Source organism: Anser anser (genome assembly GCF_964211835.1).
Source record: "Anser anser genome assembly, chromosome: 26".
Taxonomy (NCBI): domain Eukaryota; kingdom Metazoa; phylum Chordata; class Aves; order Anseriformes; family Anatidae; genus Anser; species Anser anser.
In genome coordinates, this window is record NC_139747.1 from 319,538 (window position 1) to 346,193 (window position 26,656).

Below are 26,656 nucleotides of genomic sequence, written 5' to 3' on the forward strand. Positions count from 1 at the left end.
GGCGCCGCCCGCCCCGGCCCGCCGCTGCGTTGGGCCCGCACCGCGCCGCTGCTGCGGGAGCGGACGGTGTGCGCCCTACAACCGGCACTCGGCTTCGCTGCACGCCTGAAGTTACAGGCGAGGTCAGCAAGCGGGCAACAGAGAGGGCTCCTGGACGCACGTCGCGCAGATCGCTGCTTTCTTTCTGTGCACTGACCCCAATTCCACACGCCACACAAACACCTTTCCTCACCGATGTGACAGCGACTGCGGCAAAACACCGCTGCAGGGAGCGCAGAGAGGTGCCAGAGGGACCGCGTGCCCTCCAGACACAGGGAAGCTCTGCTAGGCCCAGTCGTGCCAACAAAGCGCACGAATCCTACTGATCACGTAGCATAAAGAGCGCTGTGACGGGTACGAGCCGAAACAGAACACGTCGTGTTTTTGTCCTTGAGAGCAGCAGAAGCAAAACTTAGCACAGAACTAACTGAAAATGTGAACAAAGCAGTGATGGAAGGGAAAAAATGTGTTTCTACTGGATGAAAAGGAAATAAATGGCTTCTGAGATTTTTCTTCGTTAATAAATCAACAACTGCTTTTCTAACAGCAGCAAGATCACAACTAGCTGAGAGCTATACACCTGAGACAACATATACTGTGCAATGAATCCCCTCTCTTGCCAGGAAATAATTCACTTCACACTTCTATCTCCTGATACGTTGGTTTCAGTGCCATTCATGCATCACATACTGTCACCCCGGGACACATCTTTACACCAAATGGTTTCATATATATAATTTAAAATACAAAGTTCCTGCAGAAAGATATGGCTAAGGGAAAAACAACTCCTCAGGAAGACAGTGTCTTACGATGCACAGTTGGCACTGGGTTAAGTGTGCAGTTTCCTCCCCGAAGAAAGAGCAGATGGGACAGGCAGCTTTTCTAAGTGTCATCTTCAGTTTGGTATGCTGGCACAAATCACATTTATAATGGGATATTCAAATAAATCATATTAGATTTATATCCAGTTTACCATCTCTAAGAGGTGTTAATCTGACCTGAGATGGCAAGCTGTTAAGTATGGGCTGGATGCGGAAACAACAAAGTAGACTGAAAATTGGCTGAACTGCTTGGCCCAGAGGGTAGTAGTGATCAGTGGCCCAAAGACTAATCAGAGGCCAGTAACTAGCAGCGTACCACAGGGGTCAATACTGAGTCCAGTCCTGTTTAACATCTTCATTAATATTCTGGATGATGGGGCAGTGTACTCTTAGTACGTTTTCAGATGACAAAACTGGAATGAGTGGCTAATGTGCCAGAGGGTTGTGCTGCCATCCAGAGGGACCTGGACAGGCTGGAGAAATGAGCTGGCAGGAACCTCATGAAGTTCTGCACGGAGAATTGCAAAGTCCTGCCCCCTGGGTAGGAACAACACCATGACATCCTGGGGGCCACCTGTCCGGAAAGCAGCTAGGCAGAAAACTACCCAGAGGTCTCCTAGAGGACACCAGGCTAAACATACACCAGCAATGTGCCCTTGCTGCAAAGAAGGCTGATGGCATTTCTGGGCTGCATTAGGCAAAGCATTGCCAGCAGGTAGAGGGAGGTGATGTTTCTCCTCTACTCAGCACCGGTAAAGCCACTCCTGGAGTGCTGTGTCTGGTTCTGAGCTTCCAAGTACAAGAGAGACACGGACATACTGGAGACAGTCCAATGAAGGGCTACAAAGATGAAGGAGATGGTGCGTTCCTCTATGAGGAAACGCTCAGAGAGTCAGGCTGGAGAAGAGATGGCTCAGAAAGGACCTTATCAATGCCTATAAATACCTGAAGGAAGGGTGCAAAAGAGGACAGAGCCAGGTTTAACAAACCCAGCCTTAAATTCAGTTCTAAAACCACTCCACTCGTTTGATTTTTCTGCCACACTTCGACAATGTAGTGCTTTGGGACTGTACCTTCATTGAGCAGAGTTTCATTTTCTAAGATGGACAGTATCAGTCAACATTTAACTCTCTGGTCCTTAACATGCTATTCCTTATTTCTAACCAAGGATCCAAAGTTTTGCTCATTGTCCCCACTTAACTTGGGAATTCCTTTGACCACTTCCTCTCCCAGCAGCAGTGTTCACGGCATGCTTTGCTCCACTTACCAGTCAGGGTCTCTGTGCCAAAGACGGATGTCATTCTGACATAGCAGGAGTTTCTCAGTACTAGGACTAAGCCTACAGACCTACGGCCGTGTTAGAAATAAAACATTCATGCATTCATTTTGGGCACTGCCTAGGCCATTCTTCCCTCATATTCCTAGAAGCATGATGAGACAGTTCTTCATATGGGATACTTACTGTTCTCACTCTAATTGAAGCTTAAGTTGTTTGATGCAGAAAAAATGTTTTGAAGACTGAATTTGCTCTCAGACTGGAATAAAGTATGAAGAAAGCAAACTGGCTGTAAAATCCAGTATGCCCTACCGACGTCGGCAAGCAAGCTTTCCTCCTGCCGCCCCTCCCCCCGAACATTCCCTCGTGCTCTGGACACAAGCCACTCTGTCCTAGATCATCCCAAGATCCTGGCTGCTATCTTTTCTCTCGGGAAGGGGAGGGGGGCGGGAAGCACACCCTCCTGCCCTCTTTAGTCTCCACCCCTTTCAGAGGAGTTTTAAATAAGACGGGAGCTGATCAGAAAGATCATAACAGAGACGTGGAAAACAGAAAGAGGCTAGTCTGGGAAGGAAATCATCAGCAGAAAACAGAAGAGAAAAAGCAAAAAAGGTATGTACTACTCTACACCTGTTTCCAGAAGTGCATTTCCTGTTTTCAACGTTATTGGCATCATCATTAAATACTACTAAATACTATTTAATAAAGCCTACTAGGTTATCATAGTAGTTAACTAACCAAGCTATTGCTTTTCAGCTTTTGAAGACTTATAATGCTGGATAAAACTTTTAGCTTCTAGTTGCTTCAAGAAAGCCTCAGCAAGCTATTCCAGGGAAAGGGCAAATGGCCTCAGGCTCTGAACAGCTAGCAGGGAGGAGCCTCCTGCACAGAGAACATTTCGAAAAAGAACTAGCAAAGGAAGAGTTACAAACATCCTGATGGTAAGGAGAAGCCTAGAGAGCCAGGTGTGAAAGGACAATTCACTGTCTTCCTGGGAGATCAGACTACACATTTCACCCCAGGCTCACAACCAGGATAATGGAGGCACAAAGGGGAGGAGGGGGGCGGGTCGTCTTCAGTTCTTCCTAAACATGATTCTTTTCAAATGACAGGAAATACTGAGAATGATTCCCCAAAGGAAGCCAGAGCTTGAAATGCCCGTTTTCTCCACTGCCTTGAAAGACTTCAAAATTTTAAATTATTTTCCCCAAAAGCAAACGTTTGTCCACTGTGATATTCTAAAGAGAAACAGTACAAGTCTGATACTCATCCGCTCAGTTTAGAAAAGGGATATGGCAGCACTTTCCCCAAAAGGCAGGAAAAGGCATCAAGGACCTGCAGTCCTTTGTTTGATCTAGACCAAGATGGTGGTTTATCAGCAAGAGAGCTGCTAATGCTGAAGATTCAGAATTGAAGCAAGTATTCTATACTAGGTGACTAGAAGGGATGGGGGGGAAGTTACCTTTACTTGCTACCAATGATGTTCTGTTTGACCTTGATAAGCTATACCCCTTTTTTAGGTCTTATGCCACATCTATAAGATAATACTCACACTCTCACTTCTTAGAAGAGCTGTTATTAATAAATTAATAGTCAAAATATGCAATTTAAAGTATTCCTGATGATGATGCTTCAGCAAAGACACTGCATCTGCAGCATTCCTTATCTGCATCCAATTCCAGGTCTGTACTGAGGTATATGCTACTAGCACAATGCCTGTACCGTGTGCAACAACTCACAACTTGCTGATCTATTTAGTTAGCATGGAATATCCAGTCTCCAGGGAAATGCTATAACACGTTAGTCGCAATAATGTTTTTCCAGCTTACTCCATTCCATATTGGCTATCATAAAAGGCATACCTTAAAAAAAAATGTATAGAGCTGGCTCTTCTACAAGCAAAGTCCTCATTGCAAGCCTGGTTATCTACTTTATCAATTCACTCCATTCTTCAAAACCTTCATACTGTTTTTCAAACTTTTGCTTTTAGCCAAGCCTCCTAATTCATCCCCGTGAGTTCTATTTCCCTGTTCTCTCTGTTTCTCTTTCAAAGGGCAATACTTCCTTATTACTCACATGTCCTAAGTGTGATTATGAACAAAACAGGCGGCTTCCGATTCATTTAGAATTCTAAAAGAATTAAGCCTGAGAGCCTCTAAATTTAGGGTATCATATATCCTTGTTTTACTGTACCTCAAAGCGTAGAATCAGAACATCAGAATGACACATCTAGGCCTCTGTCTTATTGCTAGAGTATTTCTTGATCAGAGAGGAAACAAGATGACAGCAGCAGGCACAAACTGCTCATGAGAGCAGTACCAGAAAGTACATTGGTTGAACGTTTCTGCCTGAAGTCTTGTAAACATGCTATTTTTCAAAGAGCCATGTGGTTTCAGTATGATAGGGCTTATCATTCAGAACATTCCAATTGATTGGCATGTATCGTACCTTTCTCAGGACTGAAAACAAACATCTGGCGAAACCTGTTACCAGTTTTCCGTGCATAGTGGGACACCAGCCACCAATGGATGGACAGGAATGGGAGAGGGGAAGAAGGAAGGAAGGGCTGTAGCACTGCAATATAAGCTAGCCTGAACAGGGGGCAGGAAAAGTAACTGGAAGCAAGGATGCGGTATCTGACACGAGGCAACTTCAGGGATACATTCTGTAGCACTCCGCACTAGAAGTATGTACAGCGTAAGACTAGAATCTGCTTGTACAGCAGATTATACAGGATAAACTTAATTATAACATTAAGCCACTCAAGTAATTCATAAATAGGGACTCTTTTCATGTCAGTTTCCAAGACTGAAATAGCTCCCTGTTTCTCAACCTCCCTTCCCTCACTAAAACTAGCTATAGTTAGTTTCCTTCTGGTATCAGGCACCTAGGACTTCTCCCAAGATAATTAATTAGGCCAGCTCTGCCACTCTGATCCCCCCCCAAAAAAAAGTGTTGCCAGTGTTGCCTTGTTTCCAGAGAATCTTAGCATGTACCTCAGAAATAAAGTCTCCACAGTTCCTCATAGCGCTTCCCACAGAATAATGCTAACAAAGCAGCTCAGGTAAGTAGTTTCACTTCGTGATCTTTCCTACGCAAAGTCTAGGCTAGCAGAATCTTGTTTTTTAAAGCAGTCAGCAAGAAATTCCAGCCTCCTCCACAGATGGCAACAAAGATGACTGGTGGTGCTAACAATTAGCAATTTAAAATCCTGCAGCTGTGAGATTCAGAACACATCCCTGCACAGCTCCGATAATGAGCAACAGCTGCAGGGATTCAGGATCATATAACACAGGGTTTCAGCAGCAGCCCAGTGACTTCTGCGTGATTTTGGATTATGCATTACAGCTTTGGGAACACCACTGGCTGAGTTCAAATGCAGTTAGCATATTCCTGTGAAGTCAATGCCTGTTTGGAAAACTCAGGTCGTGTGTTTTTTAAAGGCTTGCTGTATAATGCAACATGCTTCCTAAGAGGTCAGAAAGGACTTGAAGGTATATGGAGATTACCACAAAATCTGCATACTAATATATACCCCTGAGAGCTGCTCTGGACCGCATGGATTTCATCAAGATGTGACACAAAGACAAGACTTGCAGCAACTAAGGCTCTCAGAAGCTGTTCCTGTGAATCTCTTCAGTCTGACTTGCAACTTTGTCTCCCCTTGGTGCAGGCTAATCATGAGAAACCACTATCCAGTATGTTGTACAGCAGCCCTAGAGACTGGCGATGGAAACAAGAGCCCGCCCTCTGCTCTACCTCATCCCCATCTCTTGCTGCATAAAGCTGCCAAAGCGATTTGAGGGAATAAGACATGCAGTTGTGATTGCATAGAAGTGACACACAGAAAGAAATGGTGTGACAATGAGAGCACCAGACCAAAAGCTAGCCTGTCAGATGTTCAACATACTCTCAATTATTAGCAAAAACATACAACAATAGTAGAAACTGAAAGCTCAGCAGGGCCAAAAAAGGGAGAAGCTATAGAAACACTGAAAAATGAAGACATAGCAACCCACCTATCATCACCACCTACCACAAAGCATCCCCACCTATCATCACCATAGTCTCCTTGCCAATGCAGTTCATCAGCAAGCAGCCCTCACTCTCACCCAAAGCAGCAGCCTGGACAGAAAATACAAACTTTCTTAAACCATTGGTATTAGCAGATTTCTGTGCCACTGCAAGAGATCTCTTGGATGGGACTCAGTGACCTGAATCTCAGTTAACACTTCCTAATCAATGTTACGTTCCTTTATTAGACAAGTCATCTCTTTAATAACGGGCATGATACTATTGGCTTCCAGCAACCTTGGGAAAAAGGACTTTCAATTTCCTTCTACAAGTGTTATTCTCCAGGAAACACGCTCTGAGTTTCCTCCAGATCCACGAGGTTATGCTTTAGGGTTGTAGGGTTTTTACATTTATCAAGTATAAGCACAACTAGGTCCAGCCTGGCGGTTTCCTCTGTTCAGGGACACCAAGACAGCTAAGCCTAATTGCTGAGAACTGCAGAGTAGAAAGTGGGACTTAATGTAAAAAGCATTTTCATCATTTAAAACCTTAATTTAAACTCACTACTTTGAATGTAACTCACTCTGTAAAACACTTTTGTTGAACTTTTTTTTTTTAACGTTCTGTAGATAACTTGAGATCTGGAGACGATGTGGAAAACACTCCCATATCTCCTCCTGCTGATGGGAGCAATCACAATTACTCAATGCCAGGTAAGGAGGTAAATAATGCTCTTGCCATCTGCAGGCACTCAACCGTGTTTTCAGCAGCATTTCCTTGCTAGCGACTCCAGCTGTCTGCATCAGACAAAAGGAGGATCTCATTCTATCACTATAAATTAGAGGAAGGAAAGCCATATGAACCAGTCTATGTCTAATATGGGATTTCTACTAATGTGTTATCCTGTCTGGTTTTCATTTCAGTAAGAAAGTCGCCTCCAAATCTTCCTTGTGTACCTGTTCAGCCAACTACTATTCACAGTTAGGAAGAGATCCATCACAATAACCCTTTAATTTCCTTTCCGTTGGCCTCACCTTCATCGCTATTCTCATGTACAACTAGCCATTGATGGTTTCCATGTCCTCTCATTCCAAGCTTCACATTGCATACCTTAAATAAACACTGCACAATTCTAAAAAGTTTAGTATCTTTCTCAAAAAATTGTTATCCCAGCCTTCCTCTTTTTATGCTGTTCTTTCTTTTGTGCCCGATCAAAGAAGTTTTCTAAATGGGTTTCATGCTTAAAACTTTAAAATATTTTATTTAATTGGCTGCAAGAGATGTATCTCTACCTTTCTCCTCCTTCCTCCCACCCCAATTTCAGTACTTAAACATGATGGATAACAAGTGAAAGGCTTGTGCCAAAGGAAGGATCACACTCCATTGCATACACATGATCCAGTCCATGCTGAGCTCCTGTTATGACTAGCTAGTAAAATATGCTTTGAAAAAAAAAATCAAAACTAATCAAGGTACAAAGGCTCATAAGGAAACTGCAAGCAACAGCTGCTGAGCAAAAGTAACTGCTTGCTCATATTTTTATGTCTTTGGAAAATATTTCCTTGGACCTCCTGCAAATAGCAGAAAGCTGACAAGCTAACAGTTGCAATGCCCCAAGAGTACATAACCACTTCACACCTGATGCAAGTACAACACATCACCAAGTTCACATCACTCAAATGACAAACAATAACCTTATAATCGGTGGTAATTCAATGATTTGCAGTTTTCAGTACCCATGCTGAAGTACTGAAGGCACTTTTCACTACTCTGATTTGCAAGACCTCAAGAGGAGGACTGTCCCTTTGGAGGCACTTGTTCTCTCAGTCTTCTTAAGAGAGCGGTTACTCACAGAATTAACCTTCTTTGCTTGCAGAGCTGGCACATGCGTTACAAACGGGGAGCCAGATCTAGAGGTAAGCCAGGCAAACCACAACTGCATTATCTGGAGCTTTATGAGCACAGGACAGGAAACCAGATGATGCTGAAGGAATAGAGCCTGAAAGCTGTTCTCCATGGTTGGGGGGGAAGGGGGGGAATCTGACAGTGGCAGATTTAGAAGACAAAATACTGGAGTATTAATACCATCTACAGCTCAAAGAGCAAAGTCTGTCCTCCCCCACCCCCCGTTCTTCACTAGCAGAATAGAACATCCAGCAGCATAACAGTGAGAGAGATGGGACAATTTGGGTCTGGGAAGGAGAAAGAGTTGCCTGCTAGACAGATGCTCCCCCATCATGGATACTTTTTATCCTGGAAAGAGAAGAGTTCTTTTGCTAAACCAAGTCTTTTCAGTGAATCTCTAAAAGAGATTCCTTTCTCTAATTACAGCCATTTGCACTGACTATTCATCTGGAGAAATATACCAGCACAGGGGGAGCTGGCTGAGGCTCTCAAGGAGCCGAATAGAATACTGTAGGTGTGACAACGGTCGGAGTCGCTGCCACACTGTTCCCATCAGAGGTGAGTATGAAGAAGAAAAAGAAAGGAAAGGGTAGGAGATGATATCCTAAAGAGCTCCACCGTCAGGGAAGGAGATATCACATGGAAAACCTTGCTTGAAATGAAAGCATTAATATGCACTAACTCAGGCAGAACTAAGGAGGAACGAACAAGGGGCTGAGAAAGGCTCATAATAGTGAATGCGGAGAGAATGGAACAAAGGAAGAATGTGGCACTACATGCGTTTAGGCAGGGGGAAGTAGATCAGGCTAAAGGAGACTGACAAGAGAAGGACAGGTGGGTACATTGCCAGCTGTTTACTTCTGTGAATTCTAACTGTTTCTTGACTTTTCTTTACTGCACAGCCTGCACTAAAAATAAATGCTACAATGGGGGCCAGTGTTCACAGGCTTATTACTCCCCACAGCTCTTCATCTGCCAGTGCCACCAAGGTTTCTCTGGGAAGCAGTGCGAAATAGGCAAGTATAATGTATCAGTTAATGGGAACAATGCTGCTGGTCGTAGTGCACAAAGGAGAGATACTCAGAAACTGCTACTGTATACTGGGCTCTCTGTTAAGGTGTCTCCTTTCATGGTAAAGCTAATACTACAAAGGACCTTTGAGAAGGACACCTAGGTAGATCTCAGTGTCTCTTGATAAAACACTAAGTTTTGAAACTGAAGATATTTGTATATCCTTACAATTTGCTTGGAAAGACATTTTCACCAACTTACAAGACAAGGCACCTGGGAGCCAAGTTTAATCAGAACAAGAGACAGGAGAAGCAGTGTGTGATGCTGTCCTTTTAGTAACGTTTTGTTCCCTTTTGCTCAGATACTGAAGTTAAGTGCTACAAAGATGCTGGAGTAACATACAGGGGTACGTGGAGCAGGACAGAGAGTGGAGCTGAATGCTTGAATTGGAATATCAATGGCTTGATGGACCAGACATACAGCGGCCAGAGAAAGGATGCTGCTGAGCTGGGATTGGGCAATCACAACTATTGCAGGTGAGGGACTCGTGACTCATGTCAGAGCTGTAACAATCTGCCCATTCTGAGAGCTTGGGGCAAAAGAGAGGCTGTTTAATATCAGCCACAGAACACTGCATACAGGTGCACATACAGTACAGTACGAGAGCAGCAACTGCAACTTCTATAGACAGATCTCAACTTCTGATCCATCTAGAGTAGATGTTTATGCTGGACTAAAATATGCATGCCTTTCTCACCCCATAGTCTTCCCTTGTGCCCATTCGCATCCTTCTCAGTGCCTAAAATTCCCTTTGCAAGCCAGTTTCCTGCCACCTATGCCTGCAGATCTAGATCCTCCTCACAATTCTAAAATATAGTGCTTCCTGCAAATGAACTAAACTGCACAAACAAGTTAGCCAGTCCTGCTACTGCCTGTCTCATCCTCACCTCCACATACTCTTTGCTTTTATAATTAAAATAAGAATACAAATTACTTTTGGTGGTTCAGCCCACCTCTGCACTGCTGAGCAGGATCAAGTTACTGTACTAGATGACACACTTGAGACTAATAATGACAGTTTTATAATGATGCGTAATGTCTTTATAATATTGCATAAATGCATTATGCATTAACTCTTTCAGAAACCCAGATGAGGACTCCAGACCTTGGTGCTATATCTATAAAGGGGGAAAGTACATCTGGGAATACTGCAGTGTACCCTCCTGTTCAAAAGGTACATGCAGGACAGGGAATGGACTTTAGAGCTTCCATGATTCACTGCATATATAAGGGTTCTCTGTAGACTTGTGTAACTGAAAAGTTAATATTCTCATGTTAAATCATGTTTAAGCTTTTTATATTTATGACACAGAGAGACTGACATAAGTAGAGCTAATATATAGATGCCTTAACAGAAATGACAATAGGAACAGCTGATGTTTTACATGCATCAGTTAACATGCAGCTTTCTTATTGAAGTTGGGAACAACAACTGCAAAACTGGAAGAGGCACGGATTACCGAGGCAGTCACAGTGTTACCAGTTCTGGAGCTACCTGTTTGAGGTGGAATTCTCAACTCATTGTCAGCAAGCTATATACTGCATGGAGAAGAGATGCTTACCAGCTAGGCCTTGGCAGTCACAATTTCTGCCGGTAGGTATTGTTATAGAATGAATTTAATAAATAACAGTAAGCTTTCTTGTGGTACTCCCGAGGCTGGGCATGTTGTTTACATGGGTTATTAAAGCCAGGTTATTTAATCCGTATTGTTTACATGGGTTATTGAAGTAGAGGCAATACATTACAGTGGAGAATAAAGCTCACTGCCAACAGTAATCTTCGTTCCACTTGACTTCTGTATACTTCCCTAACATTGGACTACATTAAGAGAAATTCCCCACGGCCCTGTGCTCTCTGTATCTCTACAAAAAAACAAAAAGAATACAGTCAGATCCCCACCTGCTCTGTTCAGGTGTCTCCTTCTCCCCAAAATCCCTGCAAACCTGGTGATACAAGTTTTTCTTCTCCTTCCTGTGCTGCAGGAATCCTGACAATGACAACAAGCCCTGGTGCCACATACTGAAAGGAAGTCAGCTCACATGGGAGTACTGTAACGTGCCTACCTGTTGTAAGGCTCCTAACACTCCTGATTCTTCTTTCTTTGAGGCATTACTGTTCGGTGTGTTGCAAGTCTCTTACAGTAAAATAAGAGGTGGGGAAAAAAGCTGCTTGGGGTAAATAGGGATTCTGCAGGTCAGCTGTTATAGAAGTACCTTCTCTGCCAGAAGAGAAGACTGCAGAACTGGGAGACAGAAAAGACAGGGTTTCTTTACTGTATTTTTTCCAATCTATGCAAGTTTCCTAGGAAACAGGAATGAGTCACATACTGAACAGTTGATGCCAGGCTGCCCTGATATGCAGTGACAACTAGCAGACTCTTAACTCAAACTCAGTGCAAGAGTTCCTGAACACATGTTTGTCATCCACAGCCACCTGTGGCATACGGCAGCGTAGAGTACGCCAGTACCGCATAAAAGTCGGCTCCCATGCAGACATTGAAGCTCACCCATGGCAAGCTGCCATCTTTGTGAAGTATCGCCGAGCACCTGGAGAGCACTTCCTTTGTGGAGGAATTCTGATCAGTTCCTGCTGGGTTTTGTCAGCTGCTCACTGTTTTGAGGAAGGGTGAGCTGAGGATTCAGTACTGTCTGGGAAATCGTACCAAAAATTCTGGAGAATGGAAGCATCCAGTATTAGCCTTACTGGAAGGGTGAAAGACTTGAAAAAGCCATTAACTCTATAGAATTATTTTGTGGAGTAAAATGTGACCAACGTTACAGACAGGCAAACTGGCTGTATGGCATTAAGGTACCACAGCAAAATACCAAATAGCTGAAGAACAAAGCTGTCAGTATAGAATGCAGAGCCATCTGAAACTTGATAACAGCAACGGCCTTACAGAGGAGGTTTGCCAGGGTGCAATTACTCTAAGCAATTACTGCAAAAACTAAGGCAAATAGGACATCTGAGGTTAAACTGCTCGGGCAATGAAGTAGTAATAGTGCTAAAGTAAGAAAAGCAGAAGTTCCAACAGCACATCTTCAAAGAAAGGGTCCATTCCAGTTAACACAGGAAGAAAGTAAAACTTTCATTTTTCAGCTTTAGTACTGATCAGCTGAAGATTGTGCTGGGCAGGACTTCACGAGCAACTCCTGAGGAGAATGAACAGAACTTTCAAGTGAAGAACTACATTGTGCATCAGAGATTTGACTCTGAAAATTACGACAATGACATTGGTAAGAACTTCTCTGACATCATAATTTGATGGGTTATGATTTGCTCAAGCTTGATGTTAGTCAAGTAGTCATTTTTTCTCTCTTCAGCTCTGCTGCAGTTGAAATCTGACACAAAAGACTGTGCTATTGAAACAGACACTGTCCGTGCTGCCTGCCTCCCAACACCAAACTTGCAGCTGCCTGACTGGACGGAATGCGAGATCTCTGGTTATGGCAAAAATGAAGAATGTAAGTAGAAGATACACCGGGTCCAAAGTCAGGTCCCCCTGCCCTCAAAGAATTCAAGCCCTTAGTATTGTTTGACGTGTGACCCCCCAAAAAATTATTTTATGGGCTTATATCAGCACTCCAAAACGTACATGTAAGTAAGTGAAACATATACAAAAAGAAGTTTTGGTCCAAGTTATTTCATTCATCTGAGATCTATCAGCAGCATGGGCTACTGGAGTCTTGAAACTTTCCAATAGTAAAAACACAGAAAATGACAGAACGGATAAGAGAAAAACTGCAGTCAAGGCTCCCACGTTTCTGCTGTACTGAGATACTTATTGCATTTAACATTAAACTTAGACATTGTCATTCTGACAGAAATCCATTTCTGTTGAGATTTACAGTTGCAGGTAGTTGCATTATTCTAAAAGACACATTGGCTGTGCAGTGATTAGCAAAAAAGCTAAAGAGGTGATGATCCTAGATATATATTATAAGGCCAGCTAAATGAGTTAGAATAGTTCAGTTGGAAGGGACTTATGAAGATCATTAAATCCAACTGCCTGAACATTTCAGGGCTAACCAAAAGTTAAAGCATATTACTGAGGGCATTATCCAAATGCTGCTTGAACAATGACAGGCATGGGGCATCAACCACCTTGCTGGGTGAATGTTTTTTTAAAGTGAGCTATTTCAAAAAGCACAGCCAAACAAGAAACAGGAATAAAACCTGTTTGGAGATATACACAGTCTAACCTATATTGCAAAAAGGAGCAAAAAAAGCAGCTATTTTACTGGTATTTTCTCCTTATTTCTTTTTATTCTCTTTAAATTGTAAATGCTGAAGCAGCGACTGTGAAGCATCTGTCATAAGAAGTCCAAATCATGATTTGTGCTGTTAAGGTTTTTGGAACAGACTTGAAAATTTAACATATGAGTGTACCATATGCTTTTCAAGCTAGTCCTTCACATTGTTTACAGGGAGTACAGAATAAACTCATTCAGAGCAAAGGGATACTGCAATTGTAATTCAAAACTGGACTGAAAAACAATCCTGCCAATGTTCAGCTTTGTGAACGCACAAAACAAAAATAAATCTATTCCATTCTAAAATAGCACACGTGTATTCCTATCCAGTTACTCAGTGTTGTGTACAACACCTGTTTTTTCTTAACAGAAGTCTAATACTAAAAAGTCAAGGTTACATTTCATACAGGTAGTGATTTTTAGATGCAGTTACTATGACTTCATTTAGATTGATGTAATTTGTGCAAAGATGACTTATCCATCCAAGAAACCTAGCGCTCTTTATTTTGCACCCAGTAGGAACCTCTGAAACATCGCTAATATTGCTTGCTAAGAAAGCAATATACTCTCTCAACTAGATTAAAGTTGTTCTCATGAGCAAAGCAGAACCCTCAAGAATTAAAAAAAGACCCTTTTGGCAAGGAAATTGTGCCACCCTCCCCTCCTGCCACTAGCTAGTTTTTTGTCTCTTCCCCAAACTGCAGAAACTGAGTTGCAAAGTTTTTATAAGTATATATATATATCCATGTCCCTTCCAGTTTCTCCCTTCTATTCAGAGCACCTGAAGGAAGGGCACGTCAGACTATTTCCAGCTAGTCGGTGCACAACACAGCATCTAGACAACCGGACAGTTACAGACAATATGATATGCGCAGGAGACACAAGGAACCTTGATGATGCCTGCAAGGTAAAGCCACCTCTGTTCCTCTTTTCTTTCTAGGTCTGTCCTTTATAGTGCAAACGAACCAAACAAAAATATTCAGAAAATAATTTAAAGAAGTCCTGCATTTGACTACATGAAATTCTAGTAAACTTCAGTAGAATAGAACTGCTGGTTCCTCTTTCATTTTTTTTCTCCTTTTTTTTCTCCCCTCTCCTCATAGCTGAGAATGCAGGCCACGTTCAATCAAGCAAATCAGAATACAGACTGAAAATTCCAAATACAGGAAATATCACAAAACTGAGCAGGAAACTCCACCTCAGCAGGGTTTCCTAATGTTTTCTCTTATGTGAGCTACCAAAACATTCAGCAGTAGGTTCTGTAAGAGATGTAGGTGCCACTCTACTGGAAAGTGGAGAATAAAATAATAAAGACTAAAAGATAGTGGAGAATGAGCAGCTGTAACATGAGAAACAGGAGAGCACGCATTAAATTATAATACCTAAAACAAAGATTGACATTTCTTCAGTTTCAACATCTCTTTAATGTTCATGATTTACTATTACTCACAACAGTATGAAGAAGCCTGGATCTTTATAGTTTGAACTTTATAGTTGTGGGTTTTTTTTGTTCTTAGCAATACCTCACCTACATTTCATAAATAACTGCCATACAAAGTGAGACACTTTAGAGTGTTTTTGGTCTCCCCTGATACAAGAGAAGCACTAACGGAGGCTGCCTAGAACACAGAAGTTGCTTATGTAAAAGGGTTGTTACTAAGAGCATTAGAAGCATGGTGTCTCTTGATTTGTGAGTATATTAAACGGGATATTTAGGAAAACACAAGAGATGGCATCTAATGCACAATTAAATGCAGTGAGGAAAAAAAACAATACAAAACACAAACAAAAAAAGGTGATTCTTTACTAACCTGGTACTTCTCTGCAGGGTGACTCTGGAGGGCCTCTGGTCTGTATGAAGGATGATCGAATGCATCTAATTGGAATCATCAGCTGGGGAATAGGTTGTGGCCGCAAAGACATACCTGGCGTTTATACAAATGTGAATCGTTATCTTGACTGGATTCAGAACAACGTGAAATCCTGAAGAAGAAAAATGAACTATCGACAGTCTTGTGACCATGCCCTTGCAAATTCCTTTGGGGTGTTTTAAGGATATTAACAGGGCATCCTGGTTGCCCAGATGCTTGTGTCTTTCTGTAAAAGAGGAAAACAAGCTGCCATGTGTGGTAAGGGCACTTTCTCAAATTACTCCCTTTTCCCCACTACAGGTTATCAGAAGCAGAGTCCTTCCCCTCATCCCCTTTACATCTCCAAGCTTTGTCGTTTCATCAGTCCCACGTGTACAATTGAAAACAAAGGTTGGCTTGCAAAATGAAAGCTATATTGTTTTGGGAATGGGAGTGAGCAGCAGGCAAAGGGGACAGATTTCATTTCCTGAAACTTTCATCTCCCTCTTTTGAGGGAACAGGACTCAAACATTGTCAAGGATGCTCAAGGACACATGGACATATGTCTTCCATAACACTGCCCTAGGGTATATACGAACATATTTCACAAAGGGGATTACTTATTATTCAAATTAATTTCCACAAACCCCTTCCCCCCCCCCCCCCCCCCGTTGGAGGCATACTGATTTTCTAGCATTTAAAGCATGGGACAGAGGAAAGTTTCTCCCTTTGAACAAGGGGCTAGAAGAGAAAGTTTCATGATCTCATGTGGAATAACAAGAACGTATGTTAAAAGTGCAATGGAAAGATGTGTACTTTCTTACCCAAAACACAGCTGCCTGCAATGAGGTGAATCCTTGAAGGGAGTCGAGTTTGAGCCCTTACTCTGCGCAGATTCTTCCTAGCTCAGGCTGTTCCCATTTGGGACTCACCGAGCAAAAAGGACATATTGTGTAATGTCCACTTCACAAACACACTGCAGCAACATTTTATTTTTTGGGGGGGGATGGGGGTGGGGTGGGCAGAATAAATAAATAATCTTTTGATGTACTTGTCTATACAATTCTGAATTTTATTTTTTTAATACTATGCAGGTATTTTAAGCTATTCTGTGCTTGTCTGATTTAACAGTAAGCTTTCCACCACTGTAAGAACAACTGACAGGTCTAAACTCGTCCACCAAAATATTAGAATCTACACTTACCCACTGAATTTACTACACTCTTACTAACGCAGAATCAAAAATGGATTTGCAAATAAAAATGTTATTTCTTATTTGGCTGTAAGTTTAAAATAAATTCCAATCAAGATTAAGTTCTTTCCTTATGAAATTTTACTTCATTATTTAAGCGGATTTCAGACTCCAATAGATATAGCAAGGCTCTAGGTGTGGGCTACTTATTTCCATATCAATGTACCACTTGCTTTTTCAGTTTGGAACAGATTCATTAACAGAGTCTAAGCGATCCAAACAAACACAGGATTGTTACATGTTATAAAGAAAATGTTATAATTTTAGCTCTTCAGACAACAATTTATTCCTAAGCTTATAAAACCAACTGTATGAAGACATTCATCTCCCTAAGGTACCCACTATCCAAGGTCCAGTTGTTATAATTTACCTTCATCCTCAAACTTCAACTGTGCATCTTGTAAAGACCACACAAACCACTCTGAAATGACACAGATGACAGGTAAAAATTAATTTTATTGTTGCCCTTGTTGAAGGTTGTATTTGCACTGAATATGTTCAGCACTAAGGCCACCTGCTGTGGCATTCACCGGTTGAACTGAAAATTGCAATTCCAAAATCAAGATGTCACTCATCCACTGCAAGTATCCCATCACAGGCAAAACAGAATTTGTGTTAGCCTTCATTTAGGGCCACCTTGTTCCGTTCACAAGCATGAACTACACACATGCTGGACTTCACAGCCACCTGACAAATGCTGTAGTCCATAAGTTACTGTACATGTAACAAGTTCTGATACCAGAGAAATTAACACATTGGCATCTAGTGGCCAAAGAACACATTACAAACAATACGGAACAGTGCATATGCCTCATTTTATATTTATGTATGCTATACAGAGAGAGATGCAGCACAGACTGGGATGGGCTTATGCAGCAACAGCTCCTGCAGAAGGGATGGTCCCAGTGAGAAATCCAACACAGGCCTGAATCCACCTGCACAGCAGCTAATTCAGACAGGAACTGGAATGAGGTACAGCCGGAAACATTACAAAGGTACCAGGACATAATTATTTCAAATAAAGTCATAAGCAAGCAGGAGAACATTGGTATCACCTTCATTTGCAAATAAAAATGTTATTTTAGGCAGGGTTTTTTTTTAGGTTATTTTAGGTATGTTAGGCAGAAAGAAAAATAGGTTCCAACAAGTTACTGGGATAGCAATTGTCTTCGTTTAGTTGCAGCTTCAGTTTCAAAGAGTTTCCATCAGAGTGCTGTCTCCAAGCAAATTCTTGTCATGCCTCTGCCTCCTCCCTGACTCCCCAAAGAAGCCAGGAGAAACACTACCTCCAAATATTGAGGAAATAAGAACAGAAGCAGAATTACATTCAGATGTCACCATCCGTCAGTTATAAGATAAGAAGTGCTACAGGTGGCTCTTCAGAGGATTCCATACTAAAATTTGGATGGGTTTCCAGTTACTCCCCAAAGATTCAAGAAACTTAACGACCGTGATAGATTACAAAATATCAAGGAAAAGTGTTCATTTTTTCCTGCTTCCTCCCTCTGTGGCACCACCCCCAATCTCAGGCTTCTTAAAATCCCATCCTGGGTGGGACAGTCTACCTTCTCACTTCTTTCAGTCTCATCAAGGCAGAATGGCCAGCTAATCTCTGCTGCCAAGAACTACAGCTCTCCAACCAAACATCCAGTGATGGGGAAGGGCAGATGCCAGACCATCACAGTGCAATAGAACGTTGTGGAAATTCAACTTCATATCTACAAAAGGGATAAAAGCCAGCCAAAACATAAGGAACAGGATGTACAAAGGGGAATAAATCCCTAGAATTTCCTTTAAGACAGTAAGATGAAGGTGGTACAAACTTATATCTGACTCACTAGTCCCAAGTGACCTGAACTCCTCTCCCATCTGCCATTGCTGCTAATACTTCAGGCTTATTTAGGGATGAGACGGCTTCAGGTTAACTTTACTTTTCCCTTCTCCCCAGCACACTAAGTGCTGGTTATCCTGATCAGGCTAAAGGCAAGGGAGCAACCCTAAACAGATTGGGGAGATGCTATATCCAACAGCTAGGGATAGGAGAAACAGGAAAGTGCTTTTCCTCACTATCATGATCCTTTAAGTTCGGACTTGGAACTTTCCAGCCTTAGTCATGTATTTTATCCCCTTGAAGGGCTTGTACTTCTCCCCATACATGTCCAAGCGATTCACCTTCAGTCCTAAAAGCAAACAAATATAGCATAAGACTGACTGCTGCCACAAACACAGACCTTCAGGATAAAGGAACGGAAGAGCATACTAGAGGGGCAGAGAGCAAGCTTTAGCAAGCAGGAAATGGAGGGGGGAAAAAAGCAAAAAATAAAAACATAAAAGCTGACAATTGCTAATTGTCAGAATCATTCTTACAAACACAACCATACTCTGAAATTATGTATGAGGCTTTAAGCAAGAAATGCAAGAGGATGTACATAGGCTGTTTCACAGAGCAACAGAGAAGAAATCTATTTATCTGTTGCCAAAGCACACAATTTTCAGATAGGATGTTCTGAAGAGAAGGTCTGAAGAGCTGTATCAGCTACATGCAGAGTAAACACTTTGACAGAGAAGAAAACATTCAGCTTCTTTACCTGATAGTCACTTACCAGATATAGCCAGCTGCTGAATTTTAAACTGCAGGTTAATAGTGGGATTTTCATCAGGTTTTGATGTCCCAGCTTGCAGGTTCATGCTTCCCTTCAGACTTGGCAGCTTCTGGGGGTTTATTTTCCCCACATCCCATGAGAGCAACTTCAAGGAACAACAAATGCAGCAGTCAAGCAGAAATACAGTAACAACCTCTAAAGAATAATCCCCTTCCAATGACAATTTTTAACGTTTCTCTATGAAAAAGCTCTTTGTCTCAGTATCTTGCCTTTCATATTGGACATAAAACACACACTCCTCCTCTCCATCCAGTCGGGTCCTCCACTTCAGACATAGTAAAGACTTAAGGAGCAGCTGTCTCAGAGACCCTTGTTCTCCCTCTCTTTCCAATGATGTTCCCCAAAAGTCTACCATCAATGGTATTTCCACTATTTGTGCTACAAGCCACAATTGCTATGGGTAACAGTGACATAGATAACACAGAATCACCTCCTTTCTATGTGGCTGAAGCTGTGTTGCCTGATGCTCTACTGTGGATAAACTTCTTAAGTTCGCAGAAAGATAATATTGAACCAGCAGGGAGCAGGAAATCACTAACCAACTGAAATCCTCATCATTTGCAAAGGATCAAGTCTTAGCATACAGTGCATGACAACCACATATGCAGAAATCCGTAAACCAGTCACTAAACTACTGCCTCATCTTATAACACCAGTCCTTGTACTTCCTGCACACACTATGCAACCAAAACTAAATCCATTCTGGCACTGAGTTATTTGCTGTGGGGCGTAAAACAACTTCTTGAGTGCAATTGTTCAAAAACCAGGGGCATATTAAGTTCTCACCCAAGAAAAGATACTGCCTTCAGGGCATCAACATTCAAAGGAATGATCTTGAAAGGATGAATAATTCAACTTCATTTGCTGAAAGATTTACATAAATAAATAAAATCTACTTTCTCTCACCTTTGTAACTGGGTCAAAGATGTGTGTTCCTTGTGAGGGTGTGAGGCTCATATTTAAGACACCTTTTGGCATCTGGCTAGTGACCATCACTCCCTCTATAGTCTTCCCCATAGTCTGCTTTGGCCCCACTGTGATTTCAAAGCGTCCAAGTGAGCTGCTATCACGGAAACTGATGTTGTGTTTAACATAGACAGGAATTGCCACAAGACTAGAATAAAGACAATAACAAAGAAACCTTGTGAATTTCTTGCCTTCATCTTTGCTTTTCAATGTTCCCAGTAAAAAGGGCAAGGACTGCAGCAGGGAAAGCAATGAGATCTATGTTCTTTATTTACCAAATCAAAGAGCAAAGTCATAATGCTGTCCTCAAGTCTTTCTTACTATTAAAAAAAAAAAAAAAAAAATCAAACTTCCCGTATCTTAGTTTTCCACTGTCATACAAGACAGGTAAGGACACCCAATGTGATAGGAGGATTGAGCAAGAGAGGGGAGAAACTTTTCACATGTCACAACCAAGATGGTAAGTAGTCCCAGGCAGAGCAACACCACTTGAACTGCATGCTTTCAATTTGACTTTTCCCCCCACACTCCTTTTCAACTACTTGAGATAAGCCTGACAAAGTCTAACAAAATGCTTTAACATCTGTAACCCCAACTGATAGTCAGTAGCCTGCTTCCAGAAGAGTGCGAACAGCTGACAAGAACTTGCAGTTTCATTAAAAAAGACATCGAAAAAATCAACATGATTACCAAACTAGTTTGTTTTATCTTAAAAAAAAATTGTAAACACAGGAAATTAACAGCCTGGTTACTCCATACTGCCTAATTCATTCCCACTCTAGATTGTTCATCTGCTACCAGTTTTTGACAGATGCAGGTTGACCAGTAAAAAGACAAGAATCACTGCTCCAAACAAGGGGAAAACACATTTAAAAAAAAAAGTGCGGATTAACACACACCCCTATTTCACATGGCACAAGAAGTTACCTAATCTTTAAAAGACATTCTCCCCCCCCTCCTTCTTTCTAGTCAAGGAGATCCAAATTCCATAATTCACTGCACTAAATTCACCACTTACTTCTGAGCACTGACATGGTAAGACAGCAAGCGAAAATTTCCATCAGGAGGAATAAAGGAGAGTATTCTCTCTGACTCCCAGCGCTTAAACCGTACACATGGATGAAAGCTGACATCATCCAACAACCGAGGGTTCTGAAATAAAAGAAAGGTTAAAGAAGGTAGTACTACCTAAAATAACTACTTAAATTCTTCAATCTCCTATCCACGAAGGGCCCAGCATTTGACACTCTGCACCTTTGAACATATCTACATTGACACATTTTAAGCCATTTGATGCTGCTACATCTGTGCAATAGCGGCACTGAATATCCTCAGTTCTAATCAGACTGCACATTAGGAAAAATTTCTTTACCCTGAGGATGGTCAAACACTGGAACAGGGTTCCTAGAGAGGTGGTTGATACCCCATGCCTGTCAGTGTTCAAGAGGTATTTGGATAATGCCCTCAATAACATGCTTTAACTCTTGGTTAGCCCTGAAACGGTCAGGCAGTTAAACTAGACGATCTCTTAAGATCCTTCCAACTAAAATATTCAATTCTATTTTTGCAAATTCCATCATGTTAAATAATTATATTGATGCATACTTCTAAAAAGGATGGCCCTTTAAAATATCTGCCTAAAGCACTACGATATCACAGAAACTTAGTCACAGAATGCGCTAACAGTATTTTCAACAAAGAACCTGAAAATAAAATCTTTACACTCAAAGTTGCTGAAGTTCACTATGAGTTCCCACTGTCAGTTCTTTCTCTTTTTGTATGGTATACTCAGGTTCTGATCTAATTGAATACATCACGGTGAGACTGAGATCTTAGTAGCATGGCTGGGAAGCCCTTTTCAAGGATTTAATTAAAGATACATCCTTGAGCTTTACCATAAAGGACAGGGTAAGGTCTGGCATCCCAGTCAGCTTGACACAAGCATCAATCACCCCTTGGATTTCAGCAGTAATTGTAGAACCTGCAACAATAAAATAAACACAGGAGGTTACGTGAACCTGGTCAAAATTCATTACAACGTGGAAAAACTATCAACAAGGAAGAAGGGAATTTAATGTCTTTATGAAGTATCATGGCTCATTATGTTGCCTCCTCGACGTATTTCTCATTCCCAACCACTTTTAAAGAAGATACATATAAGTAAAAACCACCGATGCCAGTAACTTCCATTCTAATGGCCAACAGCAATAGCTCCCAACTCTATCAAGGCTAAGATACATTAAAACTAAGGAGGCAGCCCTGTACAAAATTTCCCGTCACCTTCTGTTTTCCCAGTACAGAGTTGCTTACAAGATCTCATGAACAGTCAGAAGAGGAAGAAGATTTAAAATTTTGATACTTCTCTAAAATTTTTGACTGAATAGCACCTACAAGCTGACAACATTCCCAAGTAAGAATAGGAATAAAGCTTCCCACACAGAGATGAGGGAGCACCTCTTCGGAAAACATAAATCCTTCTTCCAGCACCATCAGGACAACTTACCCTTGTCTTAGCCAAAAGCAACTCCCATACCTGATTTGTCAATGATTGCATCTATTTCCTCAATCACATCAAAGTATGCCTCATTGTTGGTATATTTTACACCAGTACGTCTCCAAGGCACCACTGATAGCTGCCCAGTAGGAAGCTGGTCACCCACGTTAGTGCTTCCTGGAAAAAGAATGGTAATCGTAACAACCCCAAAAGACAGACAACACTCCAGAACAAGTTCTTGGCCTCACCCAACTAGATTGTAATTAATTTCCAAGAAACCTCTGTCTCTTTGTGGAAGAACAATTACTCTTCCAGACTTCTTGTATTCTACAGTTTGCATCTCTCCCACACCCAACTCCAGAACATATCACAATAAAATACAGGAAAAAGTAACTAAAAGACAAAACAAAAAAACACTGACAAAACAAGCAAGCAAACAAACGAAAAACATGCAGCTGGTGCTGGAACCAGGACAAACCTCAAAGAAAAGCACTAACACAGGACTTCCAAAACACACCTCTGCTGGGGTTTAGAAAGGTACAGAACAACATACGTTTTCTTCACCTCTGTCCAGATTTACTTCTGGAGGAATACTGCCACATGGCCTTACCAGCTTATCTACTTTTTGTTTCCTTGTACCTGTGATGGTGTTGACAACTGTTCGCAGGATTGTTGGAGGTTTTATCAGTTCCTTGAGAATATTGGATTCTGTTGCCAATGGAAAGCCATTGTCCAGCATCTCTTCCAGCACCTCATAAACCACTACAACATTGTCCTTGATCATCACCTCTGAACAGACACCAAAGTAATCCTGTTCAAAAGGAATAATTACTTAATCTCTAGAGGAGAGACTTAGTGATCATTCAGTTCACTGTCCTCCCACACAGAAATAAATCAAGCCTTTTCTTGCAAGAGGTGAAATAGCATTGAAGCTCCACACATTAGCAGAAGTATATCAGAGAGACTGAACACTCCAACGGGGAAGCACAATTCTAAGCATACCTCCAACCACCGCAACAGCAAGCTGGCAAATCGCTGCATCATCAAGTGTTCCTATTTCCTTTCTATATAATGGGATTCGCTCTGATAGCCAAGAGATTTTTTTAATTGGCACTTGAAAACAGCTCTATTGTAACTGATTAAGCTGCAATACTAATTAACATATATTTCCTGCAGTACATTTTTGGCCTGAACATGGAACACAGCTGACTGCCATTTCAACAGAAGTAACTCAGATTGATTGTAATAACGCTTATAACTAGTTACTCCAATACTGATCATGGCTACAAAAAAAGAACTGCAGAATGATGGCTGGGAATGCAACTGTCACAACGTTCTTTGGAATTTCCAATTAAATTACTTTTCCGTGCAAGCCATGTCTAGCCAAATAGCTCAGTAGAGCCTGAGAACCGGTCTCAGGCAACCTAAAGAAAATATGACAGGTCTCACCAACAAAAAGTCAAACACAAGAAACCCCATGCTGCTTGGACTCAGACCCTGGGGATTAAACAAAAACAGTCAATCCATGCGCTGAGCTCGATGAAAGATAACTCAGAGCCTACAGAGAGTCACGGTCTGACTGGCACTTGGAAGCAAAGCTCATGTGGTACTCATTTGACCAAGCACTCACATCTCCTGTATTCTGGTAGGATGCTGGTCACAAGACATTTCAAATCCAGACTGCACAATCATATCGCTGGCAGGCAGAAGAGGCATGTTCTGCCTTTTACATCCCCAAACTGACTGGCAGCCGTGTCAACTACAGCACAGAGGAAATAAAGCTGCTTTGAGGTAACTCCTATCATCGTTTTCTTTAGGGAGCACGATTACCCTCCGAGAAACATCATCAGATGTAAACACGCGGGCAGACTGTCACCGATTGACTAAAGCACATGAGCAGCACAAACTCTTTATAGAAAAGTCCAGCTCGGTCTTGTTTCACAGCTCCTGGAGGATGTAAGACCGCAGCACAGAAGCGCAGCTCTCGGCTGCTGAGGGGCCCTGCCGGCGAGCACATGCTGATTTCAGATCCACCCTGGGCAGTCCCTTCCTAACCCCGCCAGCTCTCAGGACCCGCGGGAGACCCTCGGTGGCGCAGGATGAGCGTTAAGAGACAGGGAAAGGAGAAAAACAACTGCGGCCCCTGTCCCCCTCCTGTCCCCCTCCCGGCCGCCGCTGCCCTTCGCCAACCGCCTCCCGGCGCCTCCCGGCCGCACCTGGAAGGTGTCGACGACGCGGTGCAGGAACTCGATGACGAAGAGGGGCGGCACCTCGCTCTGGATGACGGCCACGAAGAAGATCTTGTGGCGGTAGACGCTGAGCAGGCAGTGGTGCGGCGTGGGGATCACCGGCGGCACGTTCTCCGCCTCCGAGGCCCTCTCCTGCGCCTCGAAGAAGTAGTCGCAGACGGAGCGGCTGACGGCGCTCTTCCAGTGCTTTTCCAGGAAGATGTCCCCCGACGCGTTGATCAGGAACAGGCTGTGGATCATGGCGGCGGCGGCCGGGGCCGGGGTAGGGGCCGCGGCCGGGCCTGGCCTCTCCTCGCCTCGCCTCTCCTCCGCTCCTGCGCCCCCCGCCGGCCCGGCCCCGGGCCCGCCCCTGCCCCCGAGGCCCCGCCCCCCAGCGCGCGGATTGGCAGCGCCGGGTAAGGGCCCCCCGCAACGCCTCGGGGCGGGCTTCGCGGCGAGCCCCGCGATTGGGCGGCCCGCTACCGGCCGAGCCCGATAGGCCGAGGGGAGGCGCGCGGCTGATGACGCACGCAGAGCGGCCTGCCTGGGCCGCAGTCGGCCCGGAGAGCGGGCCCGGAGAGCGAGCGCGGCCGCGCCGGCTGCAGGCCGAGGAGCCGGGAGGGGGCGGCCCCGCTCCAACCCCAGCCCTGCCGCCCGCTCCCTGCCAGGCCCGCAGCGCCCGGCGCCCCCTCGCGCGCTCCCGGCGGCGCCGAGGCCCCGGGTTCCAGGCGCCCCAAGCGCCCGGGCCGCCGCAGCTCCCCCGTCCTCCCCGCCGTGAGGGGCTTGCCCCGGCCTTGCGGGTGGGGGCGGCCGGGGCCGCGCTCTTCGGCGGAGAGAGCAGAGCCTGCGGCCTCCTGCAGCCGCAAGCCGAAGGGGAACGGAGCCTCTCCCTAATTTCCTTTAAGCTTTTTTCTTTTTGCGGTAGACGTCTATCTGTAGAGCCTGTGAAACTTGGTACGTGACCCGGTTCCGCAGCGAGGAGCAGCCGGTCAGATGTTTTCCACTGCACGGTTTTACTGGCTTGCTCACCACATCGTAGCACTACTGAAAACACAATCCAGCCACAGTCAAACTGATAATTGTCACGCAAAATGCATCTCCGTTCTCGGCTGAGCGACTCCTTTGCACAACTAGAACAGGTAACTTGTGTATGCACAGCAGATCTCTCGACTTCTGAGTCAAGCAGATGCCTTTGCCAATAATTTCTTGATTTCACTACCATTATAGTCCAAAAGGGCTGCTCCCATCAACTACTTTGAGAACAAATGTAAATACAACAAAAAAAAACCCTTTTTATACCATGAAATAAGCTGTCTGAACATACAACCTTTATTACAGGGGAAGGAAGATGACAGACTACTGGTTAGGACCGCTGCAAAAGCACTGGAAGACTCGGGTCCGAGTCTCCACTGCTAACTATTCTACAATGTTGTGGGTGTATCTCACTGACAGTTATATTAGCAAGTTTGGAAGATGAGTAAACAGGATGGATTGACCATGTCAGAATGAAAAAAAAAAAAAGCAGCAGCGTTTAAAGTTTAAATTAGATCTCTTTGTGTACCACTATTTTCCCACCAAATGGGCCAGAGGTCAGCCTGTTGTCTCTGACGTTACCTTTTATTAATTCAACATGCACTAGGTGAGCTTTTTTACTATAACAGAAATAAAGGAGAACTCACCTATACACTGATTTATCATTTACACTCATGATTTGTTTCAAGTGCATTTTTAAGCAGCAAGATGTTTTTTAAATGTCTAATTCAAATTACTGCAATGAATTATGCATTTCAGAGCAACAAAGTGGTATAAATTTTTCATTTAAT

General features: G+C 43.1%; 3 protein-coding genes and 1 long non-coding RNA gene across 14 annotated transcripts in view; 2 read left to right on the plus strand and 2 right to left on the minus strand.

The window, feature by feature from the left end:
• Nucleotides 1-16,189, minus strand: part of IKBKB (inhibitor of nuclear factor kappa B kinase subunit beta) — a 28,600-nt gene extending 12,411 nt beyond the window's left edge. The window contains exons 1-2 of the mRNA XM_083811506.1: nt 16,055-16,189; nt 15,192-15,305 (exon numbers count right to left, since the gene is read on the minus strand). Of these exons, the coding sequence (XP_083667632.1) occupies nt 15,192-15,256 (65 nt within the window). The 5' untranslated portion in view covers nt 15,257-15,305; nt 16,055-16,189. The remainder of the gene's footprint in view (nt 1-15,191; nt 15,306-16,054) is intronic.
• PLAT (plasminogen activator, tissue type) lies at nt 117-16,544 on the plus strand. 4 transcript variants are annotated; one of them, XM_083811515.1, is made up of 14 exons: nt 117-2,748; nt 6,780-6,863; nt 8,027-8,066; nt 8,482-8,613; nt 8,958-9,071; nt 9,428-9,602; nt 10,209-10,300; nt 10,546-10,720; nt 11,110-11,246; nt 11,557-11,752; nt 12,227-12,363; nt 12,451-12,591; nt 14,139-14,287; nt 15,209-16,544. In XM_083811515.1, the coding sequence occupies exons 2-14, from the start codon at nt 6,801-6,803 to the stop codon at nt 15,365-15,367; spliced, it is 1,710 nt and encodes a 569-aa protein (XP_083667641.1). In that variant the 5' UTR covers nt 117-2,748; nt 6,780-6,800; the 3' UTR covers nt 15,368-16,544. The 4 variants fall into 4 exon arrangements, with proteins under 4 accessions (XP_083667641.1, XP_083667642.1, XP_083667644.1 ...); XM_083811516.1 differs by having other exon boundaries at nt 11,110-11,195; XM_083811518.1 differs by lacking the exon at nt 15,209-16,544 and having other exon boundaries at nt 14,157-14,288.
• AP3M2 (adaptor related protein complex 3 subunit mu 2) lies at nt 15,823-26,178 on the minus strand. Of its 8 annotated transcripts, none has more exons than XR_014575401.1 (9): nt 24,822-26,178; nt 22,645-22,782; nt 22,007-22,092; nt 21,130-21,263; nt 20,052-20,259; nt 19,086-19,230; nt 18,550-18,662; nt 16,853-16,903; nt 15,823-16,206 (listed from the first exon to the last, which is right to left on the minus strand). XR_014575401.1 is itself a non-coding variant. In XM_083811514.1 (9 exons), exons 1-8 carry the CDS (start codon nt 25,092-25,094, stop codon nt 18,562-18,564), a joined length of 1,257 nt encoding a protein of 418 aa, XP_083667640.1. In that variant the 5' UTR covers nt 25,095-25,221; the 3' UTR covers nt 16,919-17,764; nt 18,550-18,561. The 8 variants fall into 8 exon arrangements, 7 of the variants coding, with proteins under 7 accessions (XP_083667635.1, XP_083667640.1, XP_083667639.1 ...); XM_083811514.1 differs by lacking the exons at nt 15,823-16,206; nt 16,853-16,903 and adding exons at nt 16,919-17,764; nt 23,245-23,416 and having other exon boundaries at nt 24,822-25,221; XM_083811513.1 differs by lacking the exons at nt 15,823-16,206; nt 16,853-16,903 and adding exons at nt 16,919-17,768; nt 23,245-23,416 and having other exon boundaries at nt 24,822-25,221.
• LOC310886651 lies at nt 25,840-26,385 on the plus strand. The gene is made up of 2 exons (XR_014575403.1): nt 25,840-25,972; nt 26,172-26,385. It is a non-coding gene; the product is annotated as an uncharacterized lncRNA (long non-coding RNA).
• The last annotated feature ends 271 nt before the right edge of the window (nt 26,386-26,656 follow it).